This window comes from Chiloscyllium punctatum, chromosome 3, assembly GCF_047496795.1.
Source record: "Chiloscyllium punctatum isolate Juve2018m chromosome 3, sChiPun1.3, whole genome shotgun sequence".
Lineage (NCBI taxonomy): Eukaryota > Metazoa > Chordata > Chondrichthyes > Orectolobiformes > Hemiscylliidae > Chiloscyllium > Chiloscyllium punctatum.
The window spans coordinates 21,863,441-21,889,143 of record NC_092741.1 but is presented as its reverse complement, the minus strand read 5'-3'; the positions used below and the strand labels follow the sequence as shown (position 1 = coordinate 21,889,143).

General features: G+C 43.8%; 1 protein-coding gene across 1 annotated transcript in view; it reads right to left on the bottom strand.

Annotated features, from left to right (window-relative positions):
• Positions 1 to 4,693: 4,693 nt before the first annotated feature.
• Positions 4,694 to 25,703, bottom strand: part of acbd3 (acyl-Coenzyme A binding domain containing 3) — a 49,874-nt gene continuing 28,864 nt past the window's right edge. The window contains exons 4-8 of the mRNA XM_072550767.1: positions 18,149 to 18,307; positions 16,818 to 16,992; positions 13,363 to 13,522; positions 9,816 to 10,100; positions 4,694 to 7,637 (exon numbers count right to left, since the gene is read on the bottom strand). Coding sequence (XP_072406868.1) covers positions 7,426 to 7,637; positions 9,816 to 10,100; positions 13,363 to 13,522; positions 16,818 to 16,992; positions 18,149 to 18,307 — 991 coding nt within the window. The 3' untranslated portion in view covers positions 4,694 to 7,425. The remainder of the gene's footprint in view (positions 7,638 to 9,815; positions 10,101 to 13,362; positions 13,523 to 16,817; positions 16,993 to 18,148; positions 18,308 to 25,703) is intronic.

Here is a 25,703-nt window from a genome sequence, read left to right as displayed (position 1 = left end):
AAGAATGACAATAAGAATCGTGTATGTTTCAAATGGCTTGGCAGGGTAAATGCTGGGAGAAAAAAAAATGGAGGGGAGGGGGAATTTCTCCTGAGATGAGGAGGAAGAGTCCTTGTTGATATTTAAGGCTGAGACAGATTCTTGATTAGTTGAGAAATCAAGGGTTATGGGGAAAGGGCAGGAAAGTGGTTTGAGGCATGTTGGATCAGCCATAACCCTGAGTGGTGGAACAGGCTCGAGGGGCTGAACAGCCTACCCAATTCTACTGCTTATGGTCCAATGGCTAGTACCACTCTTACTGCATACTTCACCTCCAGAAGACATCCCTCAGTACATTCTCCACTGGTTATTTTGTTGGTTCATACAGCCAAGGCTCCTGAGGGGGTTAAAGAAAAGTCACAAAACCCAGAGAGGTGGGTTATAATTGATTGTGTAGGTCCTCTCCCGAGAACTAAAAAAGGGGGAAACCAGTCCTTGTTAACCACAATGGATGTGTCTCCCAGATTTCCGGAGGCAATTCCATTACGGAGAATCAAGGTTAAACAGGTGGGAGAGGAGCTTCCTCACATGGTCTGGGCAACCCATAGAGATTCAGTCAGACCAAGGGTCAAACTTTACTGCTAGGCTGTTTGAGGTGGTTATGGATAGCTTAGGTCTACAGCACTTTAAATCCAGTGCAGATCATCCTGAATTCCAGGGAGCTTTAGAAATTTCATCAGACCTTGAAGAGCATGTTGAGAGCATCCTGTCAGGATTACCCGAATAATTGGGATAAAGGTATCCCATTCGTATTGTTTGCCGTTAGAGATGCCCCAAATGAATCTCCTCAGTTTACTCCCTTCGAATTAATATTCAGGCATGAAGTGAGATCCTTTGAAATTAAAGAAAAATTGACAGGACCAAAGTCAAAGATCTCATAATTAGATTATTTATCGGAGCTGAGGGAGAGATTAAATAGAATTAGCTGAACAGCAATGAAAGAGGGTGCAGTGTAGAATGAAGCAGGTTACAGATAAAAGCTCGGAGACTCTGATGTCTCAGATCTTTTATCCGAGGGGGACGTGTTCGTACTGTTACCAATGATAGGAGATCCCTTCAAAGCTAGGTTTAGTGGCCCCCATCAAATTGAGAAAAAGTGGAGTCAGGTGAACTACTTAGTAAAGATGTCAGATAGGAAAAAAAAAAGCATCGAGTATGTCATGTGAACATGTTGAAACTCAATTATATCAGAAAGAAAGAACTGGAGAAACAGGTGTTAGTTACTACCCCACAGAGTGAGGAAACAAATCCAGAGGATATGGATTTTGAGTTGCCTCAAAATAGATTTAAAAAATGAAGACTCCTTGAGGAGTGGGATAGATAGATAGCTATTTGTCTCTGGCTGGATCTGAGAACTTGTGCCATCCAATCTCTCTCATTCCTCTGGATAAGTTAATAAGAAACAGGAGCAGGGATACGGTATTTGGCTCACAGAGGCGGCACTGCCAGATTGTGGTCTTAACTTCCACTTTCCTACCTGCCCACCATGACCCTGAGACTCCTTAGCCCATTAAAACTTTAATTAAACTTTGAATATATTCAATGTCCCAGCCGTCACTGCTCAAGTCTATCAAAGCTGATGAGAGAAGACATTCCTCATCCTCCCTTCAAATGGGATAGTTTTGAAATTGTGCCTCTTAGCTCTAGTTGCCCCCAGACTGGAAACATTCTCTCAGCATCTAACCTGGCAAATCCCCTCTGAATTGTACATCTTTAAACAGGTTCACCCTTCATTCTTCTGAACTTCCACGAACACAGGTCCCATTCGGCTCAACTTTTCCTCATCAGACAAGCCCCTCGGCACAGGTCAGGAAATCCTCTTTGAACAGCTTCAAAGGCAAACAAATCCCTCCTTAAATAAGTACATCAAACCTAAACTAAGCAGTATTCCAGCTGTGGTCTCACTAATGCCCTGTACAGCTGAAGCAAGAATAACTTTGCTCAATCCTTGATCTTACAATAAACATTGTTTGTCCTTCAAATTATTCATTGGATCTGCTGGCTAATTTTTATGTCTCATGTACAAGAATAGCCAGATCCCTCTATAGTACAATATCAATGGCCAATCACTGACTAGAAACTGAACTTGGACTCACTATTCAACACCTTGGCTACAAGAGAAGGTCAGAGGCTAGGAATACTGCAGCATGTACCTTGCCTCCTGACTCTGCAGAGCCTGCCACCATCTACAAAGGCACAAGTCAGGGAGTGTGATAGAATATCCCCCCCACTTGCCTGGATGGGTGCAGCTCCAACAAGCAGCTAACACCATCCAGGACAAAGCGATCTATTTGATGAGCACCCATCCACATCTTAAAGATTCACCTCCCCACCCCAGCTACTGAGACAAGGACAGCAGTACGTAACAGCTCACTAAGTCTCCTTTGACAGACACTTCCAAACCTCTACCACCTTAGGACAAAGGCAGTAGAGCACCTCAAAACTAGCCCCACCCCCACCCCAAGGTAGACCACCTGACTTGAAATATCACTGTTCCTTAACTGTCATCAGGTCAAATGTTGGAATTCCCTTCCTAACAGGGTAGTGGGTGCATCCATTCCACAAAGACTACAACTGACTCATCAGGAGCTATCCCCACGACAGCAATTACTGTGTAACTGCCATACACTCACCCAGCAAACCACATATTTTTAAATCTAGTCTTTCATTAAATACTCTTGCTTTATTATTCTACAAAAGTAGACACTCACTTTCCTGCTTTACATCCAATCTGCCATTTTTGTTTTGTCCACTTACACATCTCTTTAAAGACTGCATCCTTCTTGAAAATTGCTTTTCACCACACCTTGGATTGCCAGAAATTTGGCGACAACATATTCAGTCTCATTACCCAAGTCATTAATGTAGACCGTCAATAGAGAAGAAGCCAGAGCCTTCATCACAAATGTCGCGCAGTAAGAAGCCGGTGTGATAGACCCCGAGCCCCCTCAGTCCAGGTCAACAGGGTGATCCATCATCACCTATTCACAAAGGCCTGGACGGTGTCACATATTCAAACAATTACAAAAACCAAGAGGCACTACACTCATTCAAATCAACCAGCTATGGAGGGAAAAAGTGAGGACTGCAGATGTTGGAGATCAGAGCTGAAAATGTGTTGCTGGAAAAGCGCAGCAGGTCAGGCAGCATCCAAGGGGCAGGAGAATCGACGTTTCGGGCATGAGCCCTTCTTCAGGAAGGAGGAGCAGCAATGGAGGGAGTACAACAAAGATTTACCCGGCTGCTTCCTGAGACAACAGGACTGGTGTAGGACACTGATTCAGTTAGGATTATATTCACTGGAGCCTAGAGGAACAAAGATCTCATAGGAATAGACACAGTAAACTTGGAGGATGTTCCCACTGACCTTCGATTACTGTCAAAAGAAACTGGGTAGGCCTTTTAGGACAACAATTTCTTCACCCAGAGTGTGGCAAATCTGTGGAACTTTCCACCAAAGGAAGTGGTTTGAGCAGAGTAGCTTTTATTTGTCATTTCTACCATACACAACCGATACAGTGAAAAGGGGACAGTGTTCCTCCAGGAACGACTGTGTTATATGGACAGCACAAATGACACAGCATAAAGTGCAAACCACACAAGTTACTGCGCAATAGACGAATGATAAGACATTTTTCCAGCAGCAATTCGAAGCTGTGCAAAGAATTTCAGACTGGCAAGAGAGCCCGATCGGACTGTGTGAAGGAGCCTGATGGCTTTGGGGGAAGGAACTGTTGCACAGTCTGGCCGTGAGAGAACGGATTCTCCGGTATTTTCTGCCAGACGGCAGGAGGGAGAAGGGTTTGAGCGAGGGGTGTGTGGGGTATTCCACAATGCTCTTAGTCTTTTGGATGCAGCATGCGTCATAGAGATGTACAGCATGGAAACAGACCCTTCGGTCCAACCCGTCCATGCCGACCAGATATCCCAACCCAATCTAGTCCCACCTGCCAGCACCCGGCCCATATCCCTCCAAACCCTGCCTATTCATATACCCATCCAGATGTGTCTTAAATGTTGCAGCCTCCATCACTTCCTCTGGCAGCTCATTCCATACATGTACCACCCTCTGTGTGAAAAAGTTGCCCCTTAGGTCTCTTTTATACCTTTCCCCCCTCACTCTAAACCTATGCCCTCTAGCTCTGGACACTTCCGCCCCAGGCAAAAAGGCTGTCTATTTATCCTATCCATGCCCCTCATGGTTTTGTAAACCTCTATATGGTCACCCCTCAGCGTACAATGCTCCAGCTCTTACCTGATCTCAGCTCCTAGTGCTCAAAAGCTCCTACACTGCAGAATAATCTTGACCACGCAGCCTGTGGTCCAAGGTGACAGCCCACGTGACAGGAGTGAAAGTGAATTTGACAGATACAGCAGGATACATGAACAAACCCGACCTGTTAACATTTCCCAGGCTCACCATGTGTTCTAACACCGATCCTGGTAGCCATCCAGAACAGAGAAAAATCGATGCAGTGGTGATGCACCTAACCTCAAGCCAATGACAAAACCCACAAAAGAAAAGCATTTTATTTCCTAAGAAAGGGAAGGAAAGTAAAAAGTACAGATAAACATATGTTTAATAGAGATTAAATAGATTATTGAAAGAAACTGTTTCCAAAATTGCACTGGTCATTAAAAAAAGCCACAGCAATAAAATCTTTCCAAGTTTAATATTCTGGGAAACTTCTGCCAGACTAACAGCTCAGAACATCAGGCCACATTTCCAACAACATACCCTGCTAAATGAGTGTCCATTACATTCCGGTTTCACTGAAAATCAGACTAATTCAAACCATATATAAAACAGTTGGTGGTGCCTGTAATGAGGAAAACAGCAGTAAATACAATCCACAAAAAGGAAATTGTGGGGGGGGGGGGGGGGGGGGGGGGGGTTGGGGGAGAGAGAGAGAAGCATTATATACAAGTGTTAATGAAACAATTATTTATATAAGAGGGTGAGAGAGATGGAAAACAAAACAAAAGCACTTGCAGAAACAACTGCCATCTCAGAACTGTACAGGTCGCAGCTATACCGGTACAACAGAATCACACTCTGAGAAATGAAAGAAGTGATTTCAAAAGGAAATCTGAAACTATTCTTAATTAAGATGCTTTGGTGACAACAAGGTTCTCCAGGTACAAGCTGCAACCCCTGATCAGCTGAATAAGATGCTAGTATGTTAAATTATATATTGGAAAGTCTACACTTCGACTGGGCCTCCCTATCTAACTTTCACAAATCGATGCAAACTTTTTACATTTCAGAAAAAAAGTGCACAGGCTGCAACCTTCCGCCTTAGAACCCAAAACTTGCATTCAATTTGCCAATCTCACCATCTCCACAGGGAGAAAGGATCAGTAAAGTGGGCAATACCATGGGAGATCCATCAAGTTTATAAGCATTTCTGATCAATATAATGTGTAACCCTCATTATACCCGGAGATAAACAGCTTTGTTGAAAAATAAAAATAGCAAAAGGCAAATCCTTATCGAGAGGAGAGAAAGCAAGAGGCTTCTTGTGTCACAAGGACTGAAACTGTCAGACACGATACTATTTCCTTCATGTCAATGAGGACAATGGAGGGAAGCCTGCTCACTATTTCTGATCTACTGGCTTTAATCCTTCCTCTCAACACAACAATTAATTGTTGGATGCTCACGCTCTCTCTATCTGTCTGTCTCTCGCTCTCTATGAATGAGCACAACTGCACATAACTGATGAAGGTTGTAAGAAGGAACTGTGGACTAGATACTCTGTGCCAGGAGGGGTTTGGTCAACAATTGGTTAAAGCAAAAGCCAGGTCAAACTGCTCAAAGTTCCTGTGCAATGGCCAGCCCGTGCTCAAGCAACTCACTTGTTAAACTGGATTCAAGTCTCCACCTCCAGTCAATGAGGCCAGACTGATGGGATGCAGCATGATTGTGCCTTGATTCTTTACCAGCTGCTTAACGTCATGACAAACTGGTGTACATGAATAAAAACCCTTACCTGCACAGTCCAGACAGACTGGTAGCAGAATAATGAAGCACAGAGGACAACACAGGAAAGCTCACCCTGCTCTCACCTAACAAACCAGCAGCTGGGAATCACTGGGCAGTAAGGAGGATGTCAAACATCTGTGAGCTCAGCTCCAAACACTGAGGGGAAACAGCTTCCCCATTACTGTGGCCAAGATCAAGTAACTTAGTACAGCAGAAAATGCAGCTGCTCAGTGTCATAACTGACTATCACGTGGCATGGAATGGATTTTGGTCAGGGATACCTGGGATGGAGATTTAAAAAAAGGGATGTTTCCCAAACTGTGAAGTCAATTTTCAAACAAACAAATAAAAAAAAACCCCAGCAAAACATGGCTACGTACAGCCACAGAATCCCACCAGTCTGCCATTGGCCATTATCTTCTCTCCTCTAGAACGAGGCATCCGCTGAAGAGCTCAGGTAAATGGCTCTGGGGTCTCAAGAGGCACTTTCAATGCAGGGAGCAAGTCTCCAAGGAAACCAGGCTCATTAACACTGAGGAAAGGCTGCTGTACAGAGTAACTCTAAGAGGCCCCAGGTATCCCTCCTACTGAGTGGGACAACACGTTATCGGGACTGAACAGGATAGAGGTAAACCAAGACAATGTTTTTAACCAAGGGGGACTTCAAATCCTGAGTGCATCAAAGCTTTTCCATATAATTGAATCTAAAAACTAAACAAAAAATTAAAGGTTGGATGACTGGAGTCACAAGTCCCACCTCTGTTTAGGCAGAATGAACAGAGGGCCAAATATTGTCTGAGGAACAAGCTGACTGATGAGATGCTTTGGGCACAAGGGCGGTCATTCACAAACCATTAATTCACCTTTCCCTACTCAATCGCAGATTTTCACACCATGCAACTTGCAGCCTGACCACATCTCGTGGTAAATGCCAGCCCCAGTTCTAGTGACGAGCGGTTCATTTTACGAAGCAAACCCAACTGAGACTTCTGAACACCAGGGTTCAGCAAAACAGGCAAAGCTGCTTTTACATTTCCTGGGGATAACTACACAGAGGTATTTACAGGGGCAGACCGACAAGGTGATTTCTTTGCATCCAGCCAAGCATTTCTTAAACTACCCTCGGTTTTTAGACTTTATAGGCTACAGAGGCTTGCATTAACCACTCATGATGCAACATACAAATGGTTATCAGTACCAGCAACAATTGAGTATAGCAATGACTCTGAAGGCGGCTAATGAAACCAATTCCTGGCAGTCAGTTTCATTACTGCAGTAGAAGATCCTTCACCCAATTTATTATATAGAACAATTTAGATAATTATTTCAATGCACAATGTGCAAATCGAAGTTTACAAAATAAAACAAAAAGCAGGAGCCAAGCGTGGGCTAGCTTGGTTTTATCTGGTGTAATAAACTCTGTAATAAACAGACTTTGACCTCCAGAGTGAATAGGAATTGTCGAATTTCAGGAGGTAGACCCCTCTGCCTGGGTACTGATGGGACCCAGCATACACCTCTTCATGGCAATCCCGTCTGTAGACCGGTACCACCTCATCTACCTGAACTTTGCTGGCCTCCTTCTTGATTTTCTCTACTTCATTGGGACTATCTGCAAGAAACAATACAAGACGGTGTCAAAGTTTACAAATACATCCTTTTTTTATATATCAAGAAACAGTCAAGATTGGCGTCCGAAGATGCTAACCTCACTGACTTACCGTTGCTATTTGGGGAAATGAGTGGGATCTCCCTGCTCCCATAATAGAAGCAGAGTCAGTCATTTCATGTGCTGGGTTCTCCAGTACAATAGTTAGGGATTGGGGCATGGACGAAAGGCAAAATGCGCGAGATTTTTTGTAATGGTCTATTGCACCCACTTCCTCTCCCAGTGTCATGTCTCCCAAAAGCTGAAATGGCAGCCCATATTCAAAAGAAAAATCTCAGTTCCACTCCAGACAATTTCATGTTATCCCAAAAAGGCTTAAGAAGCGATGAACAGTTTCAAAGTGTTGTCGCTGTTCTAACAATGGAAATCTGGCCATTATTTTGTCCACAGCAAGCTCCCACTACGATAACGACCTGAATATCCATTTTTAGAAGTTCGCGGAGGCATTAAATTATTGGCTAGGACTCTGGCATAATTCCCCTCTCCTTCAAAAATAGTGCCAGGAGATATTTTAGTTTCATCTGAGGGGACAGAAATGCTCTTTATTTTAATATCTCACTTGAAAGTACTGCACCAGAGTGCCAGCCGACATTGTAAGCTGGGTTTTCTGGGACATAACTTCTGACTTTGGGATAAAATTGCTCAATGGTTCTAGCTAGAAGAGCAATACAGAAGCCTGGATTAACAAGCCTCAGTAGAGTTCAAAAGCCAACACAGTGACTAGATTGTTTATGTCCAGTAATAAATGTTGGTTTCACAGTGACACCCACATCATGAAGGAGGAAGAAAACAAAACGCCAAAATCAGTACCCGCTGAGCTCCTGCTGCTATGTAACGAGGAGTAGCGAACAAACTTCCAGACAATAGGAACAATGCTTGGAAATGCAGCCTGCAAGAAAATCTCCATTCAACACTGTACTTAAAGTGAGGCAGCAGCTTAGCTTCAAAGTTCAGAGTTCTATTCAGTTATATTGGGATAAGATGCTCTGCAGTTCTATTTTCTGAGTATGAATGATAGGTGCAGGACCATTCAGATCGGGTCTCCTCTGAACTATTTCCGTCTGACATTTGCCTGTATTGTCTGAATTTCTTTCACACTGAACATTTAGTATTCCAGTCCTGTCGTTCATCGGCCCAGGCAGTAAATACTAAGCAGGAGCTGCAACTAAACCGTTCTGATATTCACTCTGGACCTGAAGAGTTTGGACTCAGGGCCACACAATCACTGCTGAAATTCCAGCGCACTATTAGGGATGTAACACACTAGCAAGGTTGCCTCATCTCGGGTGGAACGTTAAATACAGGCACCACCTATTTGTACAGGCCACCACTAAAGATCAAACTGGAGCAGTCTGTCTCGAGCTGACCTTGTTCTTACAGCCAACAGCGAAGGAAGACCAACATGTCAGTGAGACTGATTGTCGCACAACTCCCCCACTCCCACATGGTCATACAATCACTGCATTTCAAAATTATTTCACAAAGTACTATTGGATATTCCTGCCAAGCCTAATATGATGCAACCTCTCGATGTACTTGGGCCTCAGTCTGAGGCGCAGCTTGCTAATATAGGGCCATGGAGGTTTATGGTAAGTTAGATGGCAGTGCCATGACAGATTGGCATCTTCCTGCACCATGTCTCCAATGCAGCAGGGTTCAGTCAGTTGGTGGGTATCAAACTGAGCCATGCAAACAAGGCAAGAGCAGCCTTGTAGTATATGTGCAGGCACTTTGTACAACAGCTCGCCTGAACAACGTGCACAATGTGACAATTCCTCAGGATGCAGGAAGGTCCCAGGGTGGAGCGAACCAGTCAGCCAGACTGGATGCTGTAATCAGTCTCAGTGTCCCTGGGCTAGGAAGATAGGAGACAAAAGACACCAGAAAATAGTGGGATTTCTCACTCCTGAGGAGGGTACCCAATGACCCCAGGCATTCATTTGCGCCTCATTTGAGCATCGTAACAACTTAAACGTAGGAACGCCTGAAATGAGGAACACGACACAACTTCCATGTTCGATGAAAGTACCGAAAGATGTAACAAGCAGCTAAACATTCCCTTGATTCCTCACAGCCTCCCCTGCCCTCCCCCCAACAAAGCAGAGGTTGTGATTACAATACCTTCATCGTCGTCGTCATCATCACTGGACTCACTGACATGCACGCTCACTGTGGTATTGGGAGAATCTGTCCATTCGAAGCAGACACCAAAGCCTATATCATAATTGTCTGTAGCAAATTCCCAGAAGAGGTAAGAGCCCTCTTCGTGAGTAGGCACCCGTACGGTAACCACCTCCCCCCTGCCCACCGTGATGACAGAGTCCGCATCCTGCCGGATCTTCTCCTTGAAGTCTTTGATTTGTGGTCGGGTCCACATGGAGGGAGCTGCTATGACTGGAGCTGTGTCTGCAGGAAGACAGAAACAAGAACTGAATTGCTAAGTCAAAAGATAAACTCGACAGAGAAGGGGCGGCTAACTGACACCAGAATCAGATCTCCAACTCTGGCCTTTTGTGTTCTCCCAATATTAACGGCTCCAGCTCTGGGTCTAAAGTTCTGGGTATCCTCCTCTCCTTAAGTCTTCAAAGCCTACCACTCTGACCAACTTTACCGGTCACTTGTTCCAGAAACTAATTGGTTCAGTGCTAATTATATGGATAACTGAGAAGCACATGGGACGTTCGACTGTTGCAATGGTGCGAAACAAGTGGAAGTTATTTCGTTATCTTCTACATAACGAGATTTTCTCTCCATTTTAAACATGTATGGACATGTCACTTGACAGCATTGAACAGACAAACGCCCCATACCATCCCAGCCACTCAAGTCTGGGGATGGACCAAACCAGTGCAAGGTGAGAAAACAATGAATTGGAAAGAAAATTCATGTCAACATTCCCAAAGAGACAATTATTGTCTTAGCAACCAGTTTAGCAAGTTTGGTTGCAATGAGTGCTGTTGGACTAAGAACCAGGCTACGGTTCAAGCAGAGGCCACAACATTTTGGGCAATCAATGAATACATTTTTAAAACAGACAGCAAGGGTCAGAGAGAGAAAACAAGGGTCTGTTTTAGATCACTTGTGCAAAGTAGTGACTCAGACACAATGAGCTGCATGTTCTCCTGGTGCTGTTAAACCTGTTCGAAGCACTCTGCAATAGAGGCAGAGTGACAGGACGCAGGTTCAATACCTGGCTGTGTTGAGAAAGCTCATTTTCACTGGGTGGTACCAAGGGTGTCATTTGAGGCGGGTGGAGGGATATTTGGATACACTCATGCAGAGTGTAGTTTGGGGAGGGTGTTCGTTTCCCATACTCATGGAAATCACCATGGAGACCCCATCGCCTGATCCTCAAGGCCCATTGGAGGTGCAATCCCCCTCAGGTTAAACTCTCATCTGTTGTCTCTCTCTTTCTAATGGGGGGCAGCCTATGGCTACTTTACACTTCCATGTCACTCCTTCCACACTACCTCATCTTCCTTGGCCTTTCACAGACAACCTGGAAGGCTTTTCTTCAACTCCCTTCTCCCAACTATCACACCCCTTTCTGCAACCTCTACGCAAAGAGCTCTTTCTTTGCATACAAAGAGCTACACAAATACAACTCGCTGTAGCTATTCATTCTCAGATGCAGTAATGCAATTATATCTGAAATGGTTATGTGATCATTGCAAAAGTCAGTTTTAAATTCAGATCCAACTGTTAATTGAATCTAAAATACAGAGAATCGGAACGAAAGTATTTGTGATGTTCTATATGACCCTGTATGGAAGTAATTGACTCTAGAGACAAACAGCTCCAAACCAAGATGATGCAAATGACCATTTCAGGCCCAGTAACATCAAAAAGCAAATGTTTAAAGATTTCCACTGAGTATATCTGATGTGTTGCTGGAAAAGTGCAGGAGGTCAGGCAGCATCCAAAGAGCAGGAGAATTCTCCTGTTCCTTGGATGCTGCCTGACCTGCTGCGCTTTTCCAGCAACACATTTTTCAGCTCTGATCTCCAGCAGCTGCAGTCCTCACTTTCTCCTGAGAATATCGGATGTCAACAATTTGTAAGCTGCATGCACAACCCTAAATGTATCAGACAGGTTGGCCCATGTGCAATGGTAAGCATGCTGGGAATTCAAATAAACAGGTTGTGCAAATAGAAACACATTAATTGGATGCTGTTTAGTACTTTCCCTTTCTGCACTTAGCAACCCTTGATGTTCTAATTCTAAGCACGTATGGGTGAAGAACAAATCCCAGCCTGTGCATGTGGGAGCAGGAGTAGGCCATTAACCATTCAGGCCTGTTTTGCCACTCAAAGACATCATGGCTGATCTGTGGCCTAACTCCCTATACCTGCCTTTGGCCATATCCCTTAATACTTGAACAAAAATGCATCTCTTGCAGATTTAAAACTAACATCTGGTCCAGCATCCACTGAGTGGGTTCCAAACACCTACCACCCTGTGTGTCGAAGTGCTTCCCAAAACCTCCCCTGAACAGTCTGGCCCTAATTCTCAGACTGGGCCTCCTAAATCTAGGATCCCTAACCAGTGGCAATAATTTACCTACCCTGCCTTTTCCTGTTAATTTCTTTAAAGACTTTAATCAGATCATGTGCGGAACCAGAAAATAGCATTCCACCTTGTTTGTGTTGTGACAGTTGTGTCTGATGTATTCTGCTTCATGACAATCCCACCTGGCAAACCATTTGTGACTGGGGCAAGGAATAAGCTTGAGACCATAAGACATAGGAGCAGGAACAGGCCATTCAGCCCGCGAAGTCTGCCCTAACACTCAACGAGGTCATGGCTGATCTGATAATCTTCCATTCGTCTTTCCTGCCCTTTCCCCATCATCCTCGATTCCCTTATTGAAGGAACATCTGTCTCTCTCTGCCTTGAATACACTTAACAACCCAGCCCAGATAGCCCTCTGTAGTAAAGAATCCCACAGATCCACCACTGTCTGGGAGAAGAAACTCATCTATCTTCAGTGGATGATCCCCTTATGGGGTGGTGAGTCTTTGGAGTATTAAGTCTGGGCCTGAGTCTTTAGTCCAGCAACATCATCACCCCCCTTTGCCCCAGCCACCAGACTGTTACAGATTACCAACTTCCCTGATGAGAATTTTAACTCTCTTAAGCCAACATTATGCTTTTACTTGCTAACCCCTTTTTTTTTTTAAAAAGCAGCCTTTATCTGCATGCTTAAATTCAACATCCTTCTTTCTGGAATGAAAGCTCCAATAATACCTAGTATGTGAACTGGAACTTGGCAAATATAGAGCAGGGCTGCTTTTATCGGAAATCCACATTCTCGTCGTCCTTGACACAATATCACGTAAGCTTACTTTTAAAGACATCTTCCAGATATTGGCTGATATCCTGAAGGGTTGGAGGAGAGGGAAGCATAGGTCACTGAACTAGGGGCAACTTCTATTACTTTGGTGAGTAGTGCACTGGATTATAACCATCACCTTATTAAGCAAGCAGGGCCTCACCACAGACACCTTTGGCAGTGTACTCATACTTTGGTACTACACAGTTCCAACATAACTATGTGATCAAGGAATGTGGACTGAACGTAAAAGCAAATCCCAGTCTTTAGGGGACATTTGTTGGGGAGGTAGAGGTGGAAAAGAACACAGGCTGGTTAATAAACCCAGATTTCTACCTTTTGGTCCATTTTCCAATATTTCTTCTGAAGATTCTGGCTCTGGCTTTTCTTCTGAAAGGTCTGTATGCGAAGTTGTCTGCCCATTCACAGTCGGTACCTCTCCTACCCCTATGTGGGTTGTTGATACGATTGGCTCCTGCTGTTTCTGTAGCGTTGCCTGTAGGAACCAGAGATACCCAAACACAATATAAGCTGAGGTACAAATATCTGTTGTACAGATCCTACAACATAACAGATGCATATGAAGATTCTTATTTCATTAGTCAACAGTAGAACAGCATTTTTTTGCACCTATTATACTAAACGTTACACTGAGGTGTGGCTGCTAAGACAAGAGATATCCTTTGGTGTGCTGCTCACATGGAAACTGTTCACACAAGCTTTTGCAATCTGTTTAACCTGTGTATTTAGTAGCACAGTTGTGACATACAGCAACAAAAGTACTGGGGTTGTGTACAGGTGGTGACAGCACATGAGGAGAAGCATATGGGCTACACTGACAGAGATACCACTGACAAAGATCAGACAGATTGTGAACATTGTTAATATCTGGTGAAGTATAATGTGACAACTGCATTCAGTTTTGGTCACTACACCTAATAGGAAATGAGAGTACTTGAGGGGGTACAGAGAAGATCTGAAAGAATTCTTTCAGTGAGGAGGGATGTTAGGTTTCGTTTGGACAAGTGGGGCTGTTCTCCTTTGCAGCAGAAGAAATGGAGGGGGATTTGACAGAGGGTCGCAAGGTTGTGATTCTCTCAGAGGGTTCAAAGTCCATGGAACGCTTTGCCGAAAAAGTGTCTTGTGTATACTCAAGGCTGAGACAGGCATGGGAATCAATGATTACGGGGAAATCCCAGCAAAGTGGATAGGAGGAATGTCAGGATCAGCCATGATCCTATTGAATGGTGGAGCAGGCTTGAGGGGCTGAACTAAATAATACTCCTGTTCCTATTTTTTGTGGTCTATGATAGAATTAAGGTGAACAAAGAAAATTTGCTCCCATTGGTTGATGGTACAAGAACTAGATGACACAAATTTAAGATCCAGGGCAGAAAATGTGGGTTTGGAAGGGAAAGTGATGAAGAACTGTTTTACTCTAAGAGAATCATAATCTTGTGTCCCTCTTTCAAATCGCCCCTCCATTCCTTTTGCTGCACAGGAGCACAACCCTACTTCTCCAAACTAAACTTGTATGTAAAATCCCTGTTTTACTCAGTGAGTAGTGATGACCTGGAGCCTACTACCCATACGGGCTGACCAATGACTTCAAAAGGAAATTGGACGGGCACTTGAGGGGAAAAAAACCTGCAGGACCATGGGGCAACTTTAGGATCTGGAACGGATATTTATAATTTTAAAAAATTTGCAAACTCATTAAGACACTATTTTGCATGTCTTCTCCTTTTTCTCACTTCAGAAAAAAAATGTACTTTCTGGTCAAAGACAGGGCCAGAGATAATAGCCAAGGAGAATTTAGACAAGGCCCAGCAGAAGTTAATGGATGGCACAATGTTTTTTAAAGTCACTAGTGGTACATGGGTGCTGCTGGCTGACCAGCTGTATTGCCTGGCCCTCACTGCCCTCGAGAAGTTCATGGCTATCTTGTTGAACCACTGCAGTCCATGTGTTGTACATAAACCTGCAATGCTCTTAGGGAGAGAATTCCAGATTTTGACCCAGCAACAGTGGAGGAACGGTAAGTGGTTCAGAGGGGAACTTGCAAGTGGTGGTGTTCCCATGTAACTGCTATCCTTGTCCTTCTAGACTGAAGTGGCCATTTGTTTGGAAGGTGCTGCCTAAGGTTTTTTGGTGAGTTTCTATACTGCATCTCGTAGATGGTACACACTGCCGCAACTGAACATTGGTGGTGGAAGGAGTTGATCTGAGCGGAATAAACACAAGTTGAGGATGACCAAAATAATGGACACCTTGGGTACCTGACCTCTGCTTAGTGGCCAGATAGGACCGAACAAACAATTGATGTAGGTTAAACTACCAGCTCCAGGTAACAAGGATGTTGACAGACAGGTCATGTTTTTCCATTCTATGTTTAACCACAATGCTCAACCACACTTAGAAAGTACCTTCAAGCTCAGTTCCCTTTATTTGGGGGATATATGACTCGCAAACCTTAATCTTAACTACAGACATGGACCCAATGGACTGAATGGCCCCAAATTCAATGTAATGATTATAGGAGCAATCACAGCTAATCGGATCATTGCTCAAAGATCCGGGTATGTCAGTAATTAGAGCTTTCTGAGATGGATCGGGACATGAATGCTACTTGGCCTTTCCCCTCCAATCTAAGGCACTGAGCTTAAATACAATGGCCCAGCTGAGACAAAGAACTTGAATATGGATTGGGCAGCCACTATGGTTTATATAGTTCAACTGTCGAGTCTTCATCTGCTGGAAATCAGCATGCCTCGGCCAATTTGCTTATTCAATTGATTGGGGTGGGTCACGGATCAGCACTTTGCCCATCACCCTCCATCTTCTCAAGTGCAGACAACCCCTCACCAATCCAATGTTGGTGAATGTCAGAGATGAACAGCAATAAAAAACTTTCACAATCTGCACACACCACTGCAGGACCTCAGATGGGACAGGAATGCTTGGGAAAGAATCGTAATACTCAATAATCCTTACACCCAAACGCACTTATTTACATGAAGCCATATCCTAAACCCTCCCTCTCCAGGAACTTGCCCAACTGAAACACAGACATTTATTTACATGTCCTTCCCAAGTAACATCCCACAATTTTAGCTTTGCTTCCCCTTGCACAGGATTGTTCCAGATGGAGTGATTCAACGTAAAAACATTTAATTAAGGGGAGTTTTGATAAAATATACAAGATGATGCCCGGTTTTGATAAGGCAGGCAAGGAAAGAATTTGCTGATGGTATAGGACTATAGATTGCAGAATTACAGTTTTGGTAAGGGGTGGAAGGGATACATGCAGTGAGTAGCAATGACCTGGAACTCTTTGCCTACTAGGATGATGGAAGCAGAGACCATCAATAATTTCAAAAGGGAATTCGGTGGACATGCAAAGGAAATAAACTTGTTGGGTAATGCAAACACAGCAGGGCGAATGGGAATGGCCTGGGCAGCCAGAATGCACAAAAGCCTCCTTCTGTGATGCAATGTCTCTACAACGGAGTTAATTTTGGTCCTCTCTGGGCCAGGAATTTTGATTTGACTCCCTAAATTTAACTTGCTCAAAAAATTTAAATCAGTCAATTGGCAACAGCGGAGTTACACAGTCAGACTGTGATACTTGCAGTCCATTCTGCACAACTGAAGTCTATAGTTCTGGAACATTCTGAATTCACACAGCAGCAACAGGCAGAGGATAGCTACTGAATTTGAATTGAAGAAACAGAAGCTTCATTCGTAGACAACTTATCCTGTTGAGTGCCCACTGGCATAACCATCCTTACCTGCTGCTGTGCTAGCTGCACCTGGTAGAGCTGCTGCATGTACTGTTGATAGTGCTGCTCTTGAAGCTGACGAATTAGGAGTTGCTGCTGCTCAAAATTGCCAGGGTACTGCTGGGCTGCATACTGCTGGAACTGCACTGCAGTCTGTGCATTTAAGGCAGCCATGATCTGTTGCCTGAAATCGAAGGTTCAGAGAGAGGAGATAAAAAAAAAATTATGGTTTAAGTTCCTCACATTTACACAAGGCACTGATATTTCAGAAGCTCTTCTTGCTCCTCCTGCCAATAGTCCAGCAGATAAGTGCTCCTTTCAAAACTCCACAGCCAAGTCCCAGGTTCAAGCATGGTGGCCTAGAGGTCCCAATAGGGAGCTTAGAACTGAGAGCCTTTCCAAGTTTAGCAAGGCAGCTATAAGGGAACCGCTGATATTGGTGTCTGCACCACCAGACAAGCAAGGGAATAAATCAGCCTGGGCTCCTAAGCAACCCTCTATCTGACTGGAAGGTGCTACATACAGATTGAAAATCTAACATTAAGATTGAGCTCATGAAGAATGGTCATGTTGGAGGCATGCAAGGACCATGATGTTTGCAGAATTGGAACCAATCACCTGCTAGCATCATCTGACACAGCAATTTGTGGTGACATTTTATCCTGGTGCTACTCATGTTCACTACTTGGTAAGTCAAGCAAAAACACTCTTGGGACAACTGGCATTCATTTCCATAATGCACCACAGACATGACAACTACCATGATAAATATTCACACCTATTAATGCCTTAAAAGTCGGCTAACCATTCAGAACACTGCGCAATTAATTTAATTTTGAACCTGGAGGGCAAACATAGCCATCATTCTGCGATGGCAATCTTCCTGAAACAGCAACGAGTCAGTCACTTGACCCTTTTTGCCCTGGTGGTAGCTGTGGAAAGCTGTCAGCCAAGATATCAGCAGAGGTCCCCCAGCCTTTATTCAAAAAGTGTAATTCAGAAAATGGCTTCATGGATCAAACACACCTCGGCTTAATATTCATTCTAAGGGAATGCACCTTTGTTAATGCAGCACTCTATACTCCCATTACAGTCTAATCACGAGAAGATTTGAAGAATTAGGAATATGATCAGTCTCCACAATACTTAAGACTGTGATGAAGCCGCAATAAAATAATGAGAGATTGTCAACTTTAATTCCACTTACCATCTCCTAGTGTCTTAAAAGTATAACCTGCTTACCCACAAAGCTACTAACAGAATCAAGGTGAGATTATTAAGCAATGACATTTTAATACTAATGGTACTTAAAGCATATGAACTACAGACTAACAACTTACTTTTGTTGTTCCATTCGAAGCCGTTCCTCCTCCAACCTTCTCCTCTCCTCCTCTTCCCGCCTCCTTTTCTCTTCCTCCTCTTGTCGCCTTCTCTCTTCCTCCTGCCGCAAACGCTCTTGTTCTTCCTCTTCCCTTCGTCGCCTCTCCTCCTCTTCTCTCCTGCACCATAAAACAACATGCAATATTCTGCAAAACAAAGAGGCCTGGGCACAAGTCGATGCCTGGGCATATTCAGTAATGCACACCAACATGCACAGACGTGGGCACTGCTTGCTCAGATTCCAGATAAAAACAAATTAATGCTGCATTTAAATTCCTTCAAGTTGAAACAGAGGCTGCTAAATGACAGAATTGAGTAAATAGAAGGGAACAGTAGGGCTACGACTTCAAACCAGGGGCAACTGATGATGCAACTTGGAAGTTTACCACTCAGGGAACTGTTCCTCGCCCTACCAGACCCGTGTAGACTCCTTGCAAGTCAACCCTGAAGTCCTGTGCTGTCATAGTTCTCATCCTCTGCTTCAAATTCCTATCCAATTTACCCTTAAAAGGGGTCAAGATTTTTGCTTCAACCACAAGATGTATGAGAAACATGGAAAGGTGATGGCTAGTGGCATCATCACTAGATTATTAATCCAGAGATCTGGTAATTTTCTAGGGACCTGGGTTCAAATCCCACCATGGCAGATGGCAAACTTTAAATTCAATAATAAATCTAGACATAAGAGTTGAATGATGACCATGAAACCATCGTTGATTGTTGGAAAAAACAAACATTTGGTTGACCAATGCCCTTTTGGGAAGGAAATATGCCAACCTTATCTGCTCTGGTCTACAAGTGACTCCAGACCCACAATATGTTCGACTCTTAACCGTCCACTGGGCCCCACATCTAGTCCTGAAGAAGAGTTATACCCGAAACAGTGACTTCTCCACCTCCTGACGTTGCCTGACTAGCTGTGTTCTTCCAGTCTCCCGTTCGTCTACTTTGGATTCCAGTGTCTGCAGTTTTTGTCTCTAGATAATTGTTGGTCCAGCCAGTGATGCCTCCATCCCAGGATGGAATAAAAATATAGGAAAATACAAAGTCCTTTCACCTCCTTCAGCTTGTTTTGCAATCAACTTTAACATGGGTACTCTGCATCCCAACCCATCCTCCAACCTCTTTCTTCATCAGAGGAAACAGTTTTACTTTACCTATTCAATCATTTTAACCATCTCAATCAATGCACTTGTCTTCTGTGCTCAACTGAATACGAACTGTTTACATAAATTAACATTAAGTGATTTAATCCTGGTAAACCTGTACAGCATGTCCAATAATCCTTGTGAGGCACAGGGTCCACAGATGAACATAGGTGAAACAAAGCTGCAACAACTTCGACGTGATCTATATGGACTTCGACAAGGCACTTGACAAGGCCCCCACCCCGGAGACTGGCTAGCAAGGTTAGATCACAGAATGCAGGGAGAACTAGCCACCTGGATACAGAACTAGCTCCAAGGTAGAAGACTGAGGATGGTGGTGGAGGGTTGCTTTTCGGATTGGAGGCCTGTGACCAACATTGTGCCACAAGGATCTGTGCTGGGTCCACTGCTTTTCGTCATTTACATAAATGATTTGAATAGGGACATAGGAGGTTTGGTTAGCAAGTCTACAAATGACACCAAAATTGGAGGTGCAGTGGTCAGCAAAGGAGGTTACCTTAGAATACAATGGGCTGAGGAGTGGCAGATGGAGTTAAATTTAGAGAAATGCGAGGGGCTGCATTTTGATAAGGCAAATCAGGGCAGGACTTATACACTCAATGATGAGGTTCTGGGGAGAAACCTTGGACTGCAGGTTCATAGCCCTTGAAAGTGGAGTCATGGGTAGGCAGGATAGTGAAGGTAGTGTTTGGTATGGTTACTTTTAGTATGGTCAGTGCATTGAGTATCGGAGTTGGGAGGCAATGCTGCAGCTGCTCAGGACATTGAAGCCACTTTTAGAATACTGCGTGCAGTTCTGGTCTCCCTGCTATAGGAAGAATGTTGTGAAACTTGAAAGAGTTCAGAAAAGATTTACAAGGATGTTGTCAGGGTTGAGCTATTGGAAGAGATTGAATAGACTGCAGTTTTTCCTGCACTATTGGAGGCTGAGGGGTGACTTTATAGAGGTTTATAAAATCATGAGGGGCATGGATAAGTGATTTGGAGATGCCGGTGTTGGACTGAGGTGTACAAAATTAAAAATCACAACACCAGGTTATAGTCCAACAGGTTTAATTGGAAGCAGTAGCTTTCGGAGCGCTGCTTCTTCATCCACACAATCACCTGATGAAGGAGCAGCGCTCCGAAAGCTAGTGCTTCCAATTAAACCTGTTGGACTATAACCTGGTGTTGTGTGATTTTTAAAAATGGATAAGGTGAATAGACAAGGACTTTTTCTGGAGTGAGAGAGAGTCCACAACTAGAGGACATAGCTTAAGGTGAGAGGAGAAAGATTTCAAAGGGATCCAAGGGGCAACTTTTTCACGCAGAGTGGTTTGTGTATAGAATGAGCTGCCAGAGGAAGTGGTGGAGGCTAGTACAATTGCAACATTGAAAAGGCATTTGGATGGGTATATGAATAGGAAGGGGTTGGAGGACCAAATGGGACTAGATTTAGACGATATCTGGGTGCCATGGAAGAGTTGGACCAAAGGGTCCGTTTCCACACTGCATATCTTTATGACTCTGACTGTATAACTTGCAGACCTTTGTATTTCAGATGCCTTGAGATCATGATCAATAATTCTTGAGCATATTTCATTAGTTTTGTAGCTGCCCACAAGCTTGTAATGATTTCAGTACTTGGACCCTGAAACGTTTGTACTCTTCTAGTTTTGAGCTTGTTACCGTTTACACTGTGATCTGCAGCCAAATATAACACGTGATAAACTCAAAGTTCCTTCTAACCCCATTCCCCACACCCAGTGGTTATTTTAAATTGATGACCTCTATCCCAGGCTACACCGTCCTGCTTCTCGGATGCTGCCTGAACTGCTGTGCTTTTCCAGCACCACTCTACTCCAGAATCTGGTTTCCAGCATCTGCAGTCATTGTTCATTAGCAGAACCTTGATTAAATTATCTCCACTGCACTGGAAATAGATCAAGTTGCAAGTCATTTTCTCAGCATCTAGGATGTGGGCACTGATATCAGTTGCCATGAACACAATGCAGTAGTTTGCTCGGCTACTTCCATCAACCCGTTGCCCTGGGAACGGGATTTACGCACCATGTTATGGACAGCAACTTTCCTTCTTCAAATTACAAGGTGAAACAAGCTGGCTTTTTATGATAATCTCTGGTCACTTTTTACTGATACCCTTAAAAAAATTCTGGATTTTTTTTTCTCCCCTATCATGAAAAGGATAACAGCTCATTCTGAGGAAAATTCATCAAGTCGCAGAATGACCAGTTATTGAACTGAATTGAATTTATTGTTGCGCCTATCGAGGCACAGTGAAAAGCTTTGTCTTGTGAGCAATACAGCCAGGTCACAGAGTTAAGTGGCAGAGATAAGTAAACAGCAGCAAAAACAAAAAACGCAGGTACAGGCGAATGTTTAGAGTTTAAGTCCATTCAGTATTCTAACAACAGTAGGGTAGAAACGGTTTCAAAACCGGCTGGTGTATGTGTTCAGGATTCTGTACCTTCTCCCCGGATGGTAGAGGCTGTAGAAAATCACTGCCAGGGTGGGATGGATCCTCGAGAATGCCAGCGGCCTTTCCTTGACAGCGGGCCTGGTAGATGGATTCTATAGATGGGAAGTTGGCCTTTGTGAATGTCCAGGCCGAGTTCACCACTCTCTGTAACTGTCTCCGATCTTGAATGGTACAGTTGCCATACTAGATAGCGATACATCCAGACAGAATACTCTCAATGGCACACCTATAAAAGTTGGCAAGGGTATTTGCTGTCATGCCAAATTTTCTCAGCTGCCTGAGGAAGAAGAGACATTGTTGGGTCTTTGTAACCAGTGCACCCACATGAAGAGTCCAAGAAAGCTTGTTGTGGATGACCACTCCCAGGAGCTTGGCACTCTCCACTCCTTCCACCTCTGTGCTGTTAATGTGTAGGGGGGCATGAGTAACATCCTGCCAAAAGTCAATAATAGGTTCCTTGGTTTTGCCGGCATCGAGAGCTAGGTTGTTCTCAGTGCACCATTTTTTCAGGTCTTCGACCTCCCGTCTGTAGTCCGTTTCGTCACCATCTGAGATTCGACCGACTATGGCGGTGTTATCAGCGAACTTGTAAATGGCATTAGTCTGGTATTTGGTGACGCAGCCATGGGTATACAGTGAGTACAGTAGGGAGCTGAGTACACACCCTTGGTGGGGGGCTCCAGTGTTGAGTGCTAGTGAGAATGAAATATTGTCCCCAATTTTCACTGATTGTGGCATGTGGGTCAGGAAATTGAGGATCCTGTTGCAGAGATTGGGGCTTAGTCCGGGATCACGAAGTTTAGTAATCCGGCTTGAGGGGATAATAGTGTTGAAGGCTGAACTGTCATCAATGAGTAGGATTCTTACGTAGCTGTTCTTGGTGTCAAAATGTTTTCGGGAGGAGTGAAGGGCCAGTGATATGGTATCTGACATGGATTGATTGATCAGATAGGCAAATTGGAGTGGGCTATGCTGTCATATGTATGAAAGCCTCTTTTCAAAATTACAGGTGCGTACCTTTGGCATCATTACGAAGAACGGCTATGTCTGAAAGTGAGGTGGTGGCTGGTTCAGCTGTGACATTCAAGAGACTATCGGATAGTTATCTGGGTAACAATAGTGTCGGGGAATTTAGGGAAAGGCATGAGATTTGTACTAGGTAACAGAGCTAGTGGAGGCACGATAGACCAAATGGCCTCCTCCTGCACCGTAATAATTTTGGTCACTTTGATCATTAGCAACGGAAAGCTGCATATAATACTGTTAACTACACAGTTTGGTGTTATTCATCTCAGTCCATGTATCGACAGAGTTGATATAAGCCGACTGAATCAGGTGGTGGTATTTACTTATTTTGTAATAGCCTTTTTCATATTCCCACAGCCAACCCATCAACATTTTAATTGATGTGATCCCCTTTCTCACTGGAATCTGGTCTTTTCTAGTTTAGAAGTATTTATAGAGACATACAGCACAGAAACAGACCCTTTGGCCCAACTAGTCCATGTCGACCATAATCCCAAACAAAACTAGCCCCAGCAGCCTGCTCGTGGTCCATATTCCTCCAAACACTTACTCATTTACTTATCTTAATGTCTTTTAGGTGTTGTAACTGTACCTGCACCCACCACTTCCTTTGAAAAGTTCATTCCTGACACGGACCCCTGTTTAAAAATTTGTCCCTTCGTGTCTTTAAATGTTTCTCCTCTCACCTTAAAAATATACCCTGTAGTGTTGAACTTCCCCACACTACGGAAAGGACACCTGCTATTCACCTCATTTATACTCATGATTTTACAAACTCTACAGTCACCCCTCAACCTCCTATACTCCAGTGAAAAAGGTCCCAGCCTATATTTCCTTTCAACACTAGCCTTTTCTAGTTATACATTGGATGCATATGATTCTATTTTCCAGTCATTGTCACTTATTTGTCCAGTTTCATTTCCTAGATTTAAAATGCACCTTGCTTCCTTTTCTTCTTAGGCCAGCAATGTACAGATTCAGGAAGCAAAGTAGATGGTTAACAGATGATTGTGCATTCATCTACAAACAGTTTGACTATTTAATTATTACCATGTTGTTCTCACATATCACACGTTCTGCTGTTAATAACAATGCTCTGAATGGTTGAAATGATATGCATTTTCAATAATGAGGAGTCTGCAGGCTCCTCCTGCATCTGATTTCCACTGTTTGGCAGTCACTAATATTGAAAATCCCCAGGATATCTTGCACAAAAAAGCAAGTTGGCTTGAACGTTAGTAATCTGTGATTTTTACCATAGTATTATTTTCTCTATATCTCACCACAATCCAACAATGTACAGGTCAGGTGAAGTGAACTGGCCATGCTAAATTGCCCAGAGTGTTAGGTGCATTAGTCAGGGGTAAATGCAGGGGAATGAGCCTGGGTGGGTTACTCTTCGGAGGGTCGGTGTGGATTTGTTGAGCCGAAGGGCCTGTTTCCATACTGTAGGCAATCTAATCTAATCTTTTCACCCCCATTAGCATTCCTAACCATAACCCTATCACCTTATCAGGAGCAATTTTAAGTTTCCCAGTTTTGCACATACTTAAAAATATTGTCCGGGCAACTATTCAATCAGTTTTTGGGATACAGGTTTGCAGGTAAAGGTCAGCATTTATTGCCCATCCTTACATGCCCTACATAGGGGCTGCTGGTGAGCTGCCTGTTTGAACTGAAGTCCTGAGCTGACAGTGCTATGAAAGGATTTTGACACGGTTTGCAAAGAAAATGGTGAATTTTGCCCATAATTCTCCTTGCTCTTCAGTTTATTTTGATTTTTAAAACAAAAACTTGATCTACGTGACACTGGAGAAAGCAAGCTGAGTAATCCTCCAAAGTAGTTAGACAGATAAGTGGAAACCTACCACATCAAAACGTAACAATCAAGAAAGGAGATCTGTGACAAGGAGGCAGTATGAGAAATCAAACATCTGCATTCGGCAGATTTAAGGTGGAAAAGAAATGCTGGAAATCACAACAGGGACGCTGCCTGACCCGCTGTGATTTCTAGCCTTTGTTGTTTTCAGAACAGGTTCCAGTACCCGCAATAATTTGCTCCTACATTAAAGATTTATGGCAGCATTCATGTTTGTTGGACCAATTAAAATGGGGAAAAAAAAGGAACGTGTAATACAGTAGTGCCTTCACGGACCTTAGATGCCAAGCCAGCACACAACTGTCTGACATTTTCAAAGCATAGTCACTTTGGTCTTAGAGGAACCTGGGTGTTTCTACCCACGAGTAATTTGAAATTGATATTCAGTTGCAGCAAGCAATAAGCAAGGCAAATTGTATCTTGGCCTTTATTGCTAGGGGATTTAAGTGCACAGAGCCAAGATTGCATAAAGAAACTGCACAGAAGTTTGGCAAGACTGCACCTGGAATAATATACAGTTTTAAGACCATAAGACATAGGAGTGGAAGGAAGGCCATTCGGCCCATCGAGTCCACTCCGCCATTCAATCATGGCTGCTGGGCACTTCAACTCCACTCACCCGCATTCTCCCCGTAGCCCTTAATTCCCCGAGACAACAAGAATCTATCAATCTCTGCCTTGAAGACATTTAGCCTCCCGGCCTCCACTGCACTCTGCGGCAATGAATTCCACAGGCCCACCACTCTCTGGCTGAAGAAATGTCTCCGCATTTCTGTTCTGAATTTAACCCCTCTAATTCTAAGGCTGTGTCCACGGGTCCTAAAGATACAATTACTTATACAGGGAGTGCAGCAGCAGCTCAGCAGCCTGGCTCCTGAATGGCAGTGCTGTCCACTGATCAGAGATTGATGAGACTGTGACTGCATTCTCTAGAGTTCCAAAGAATGAGGGGCATTCTTACT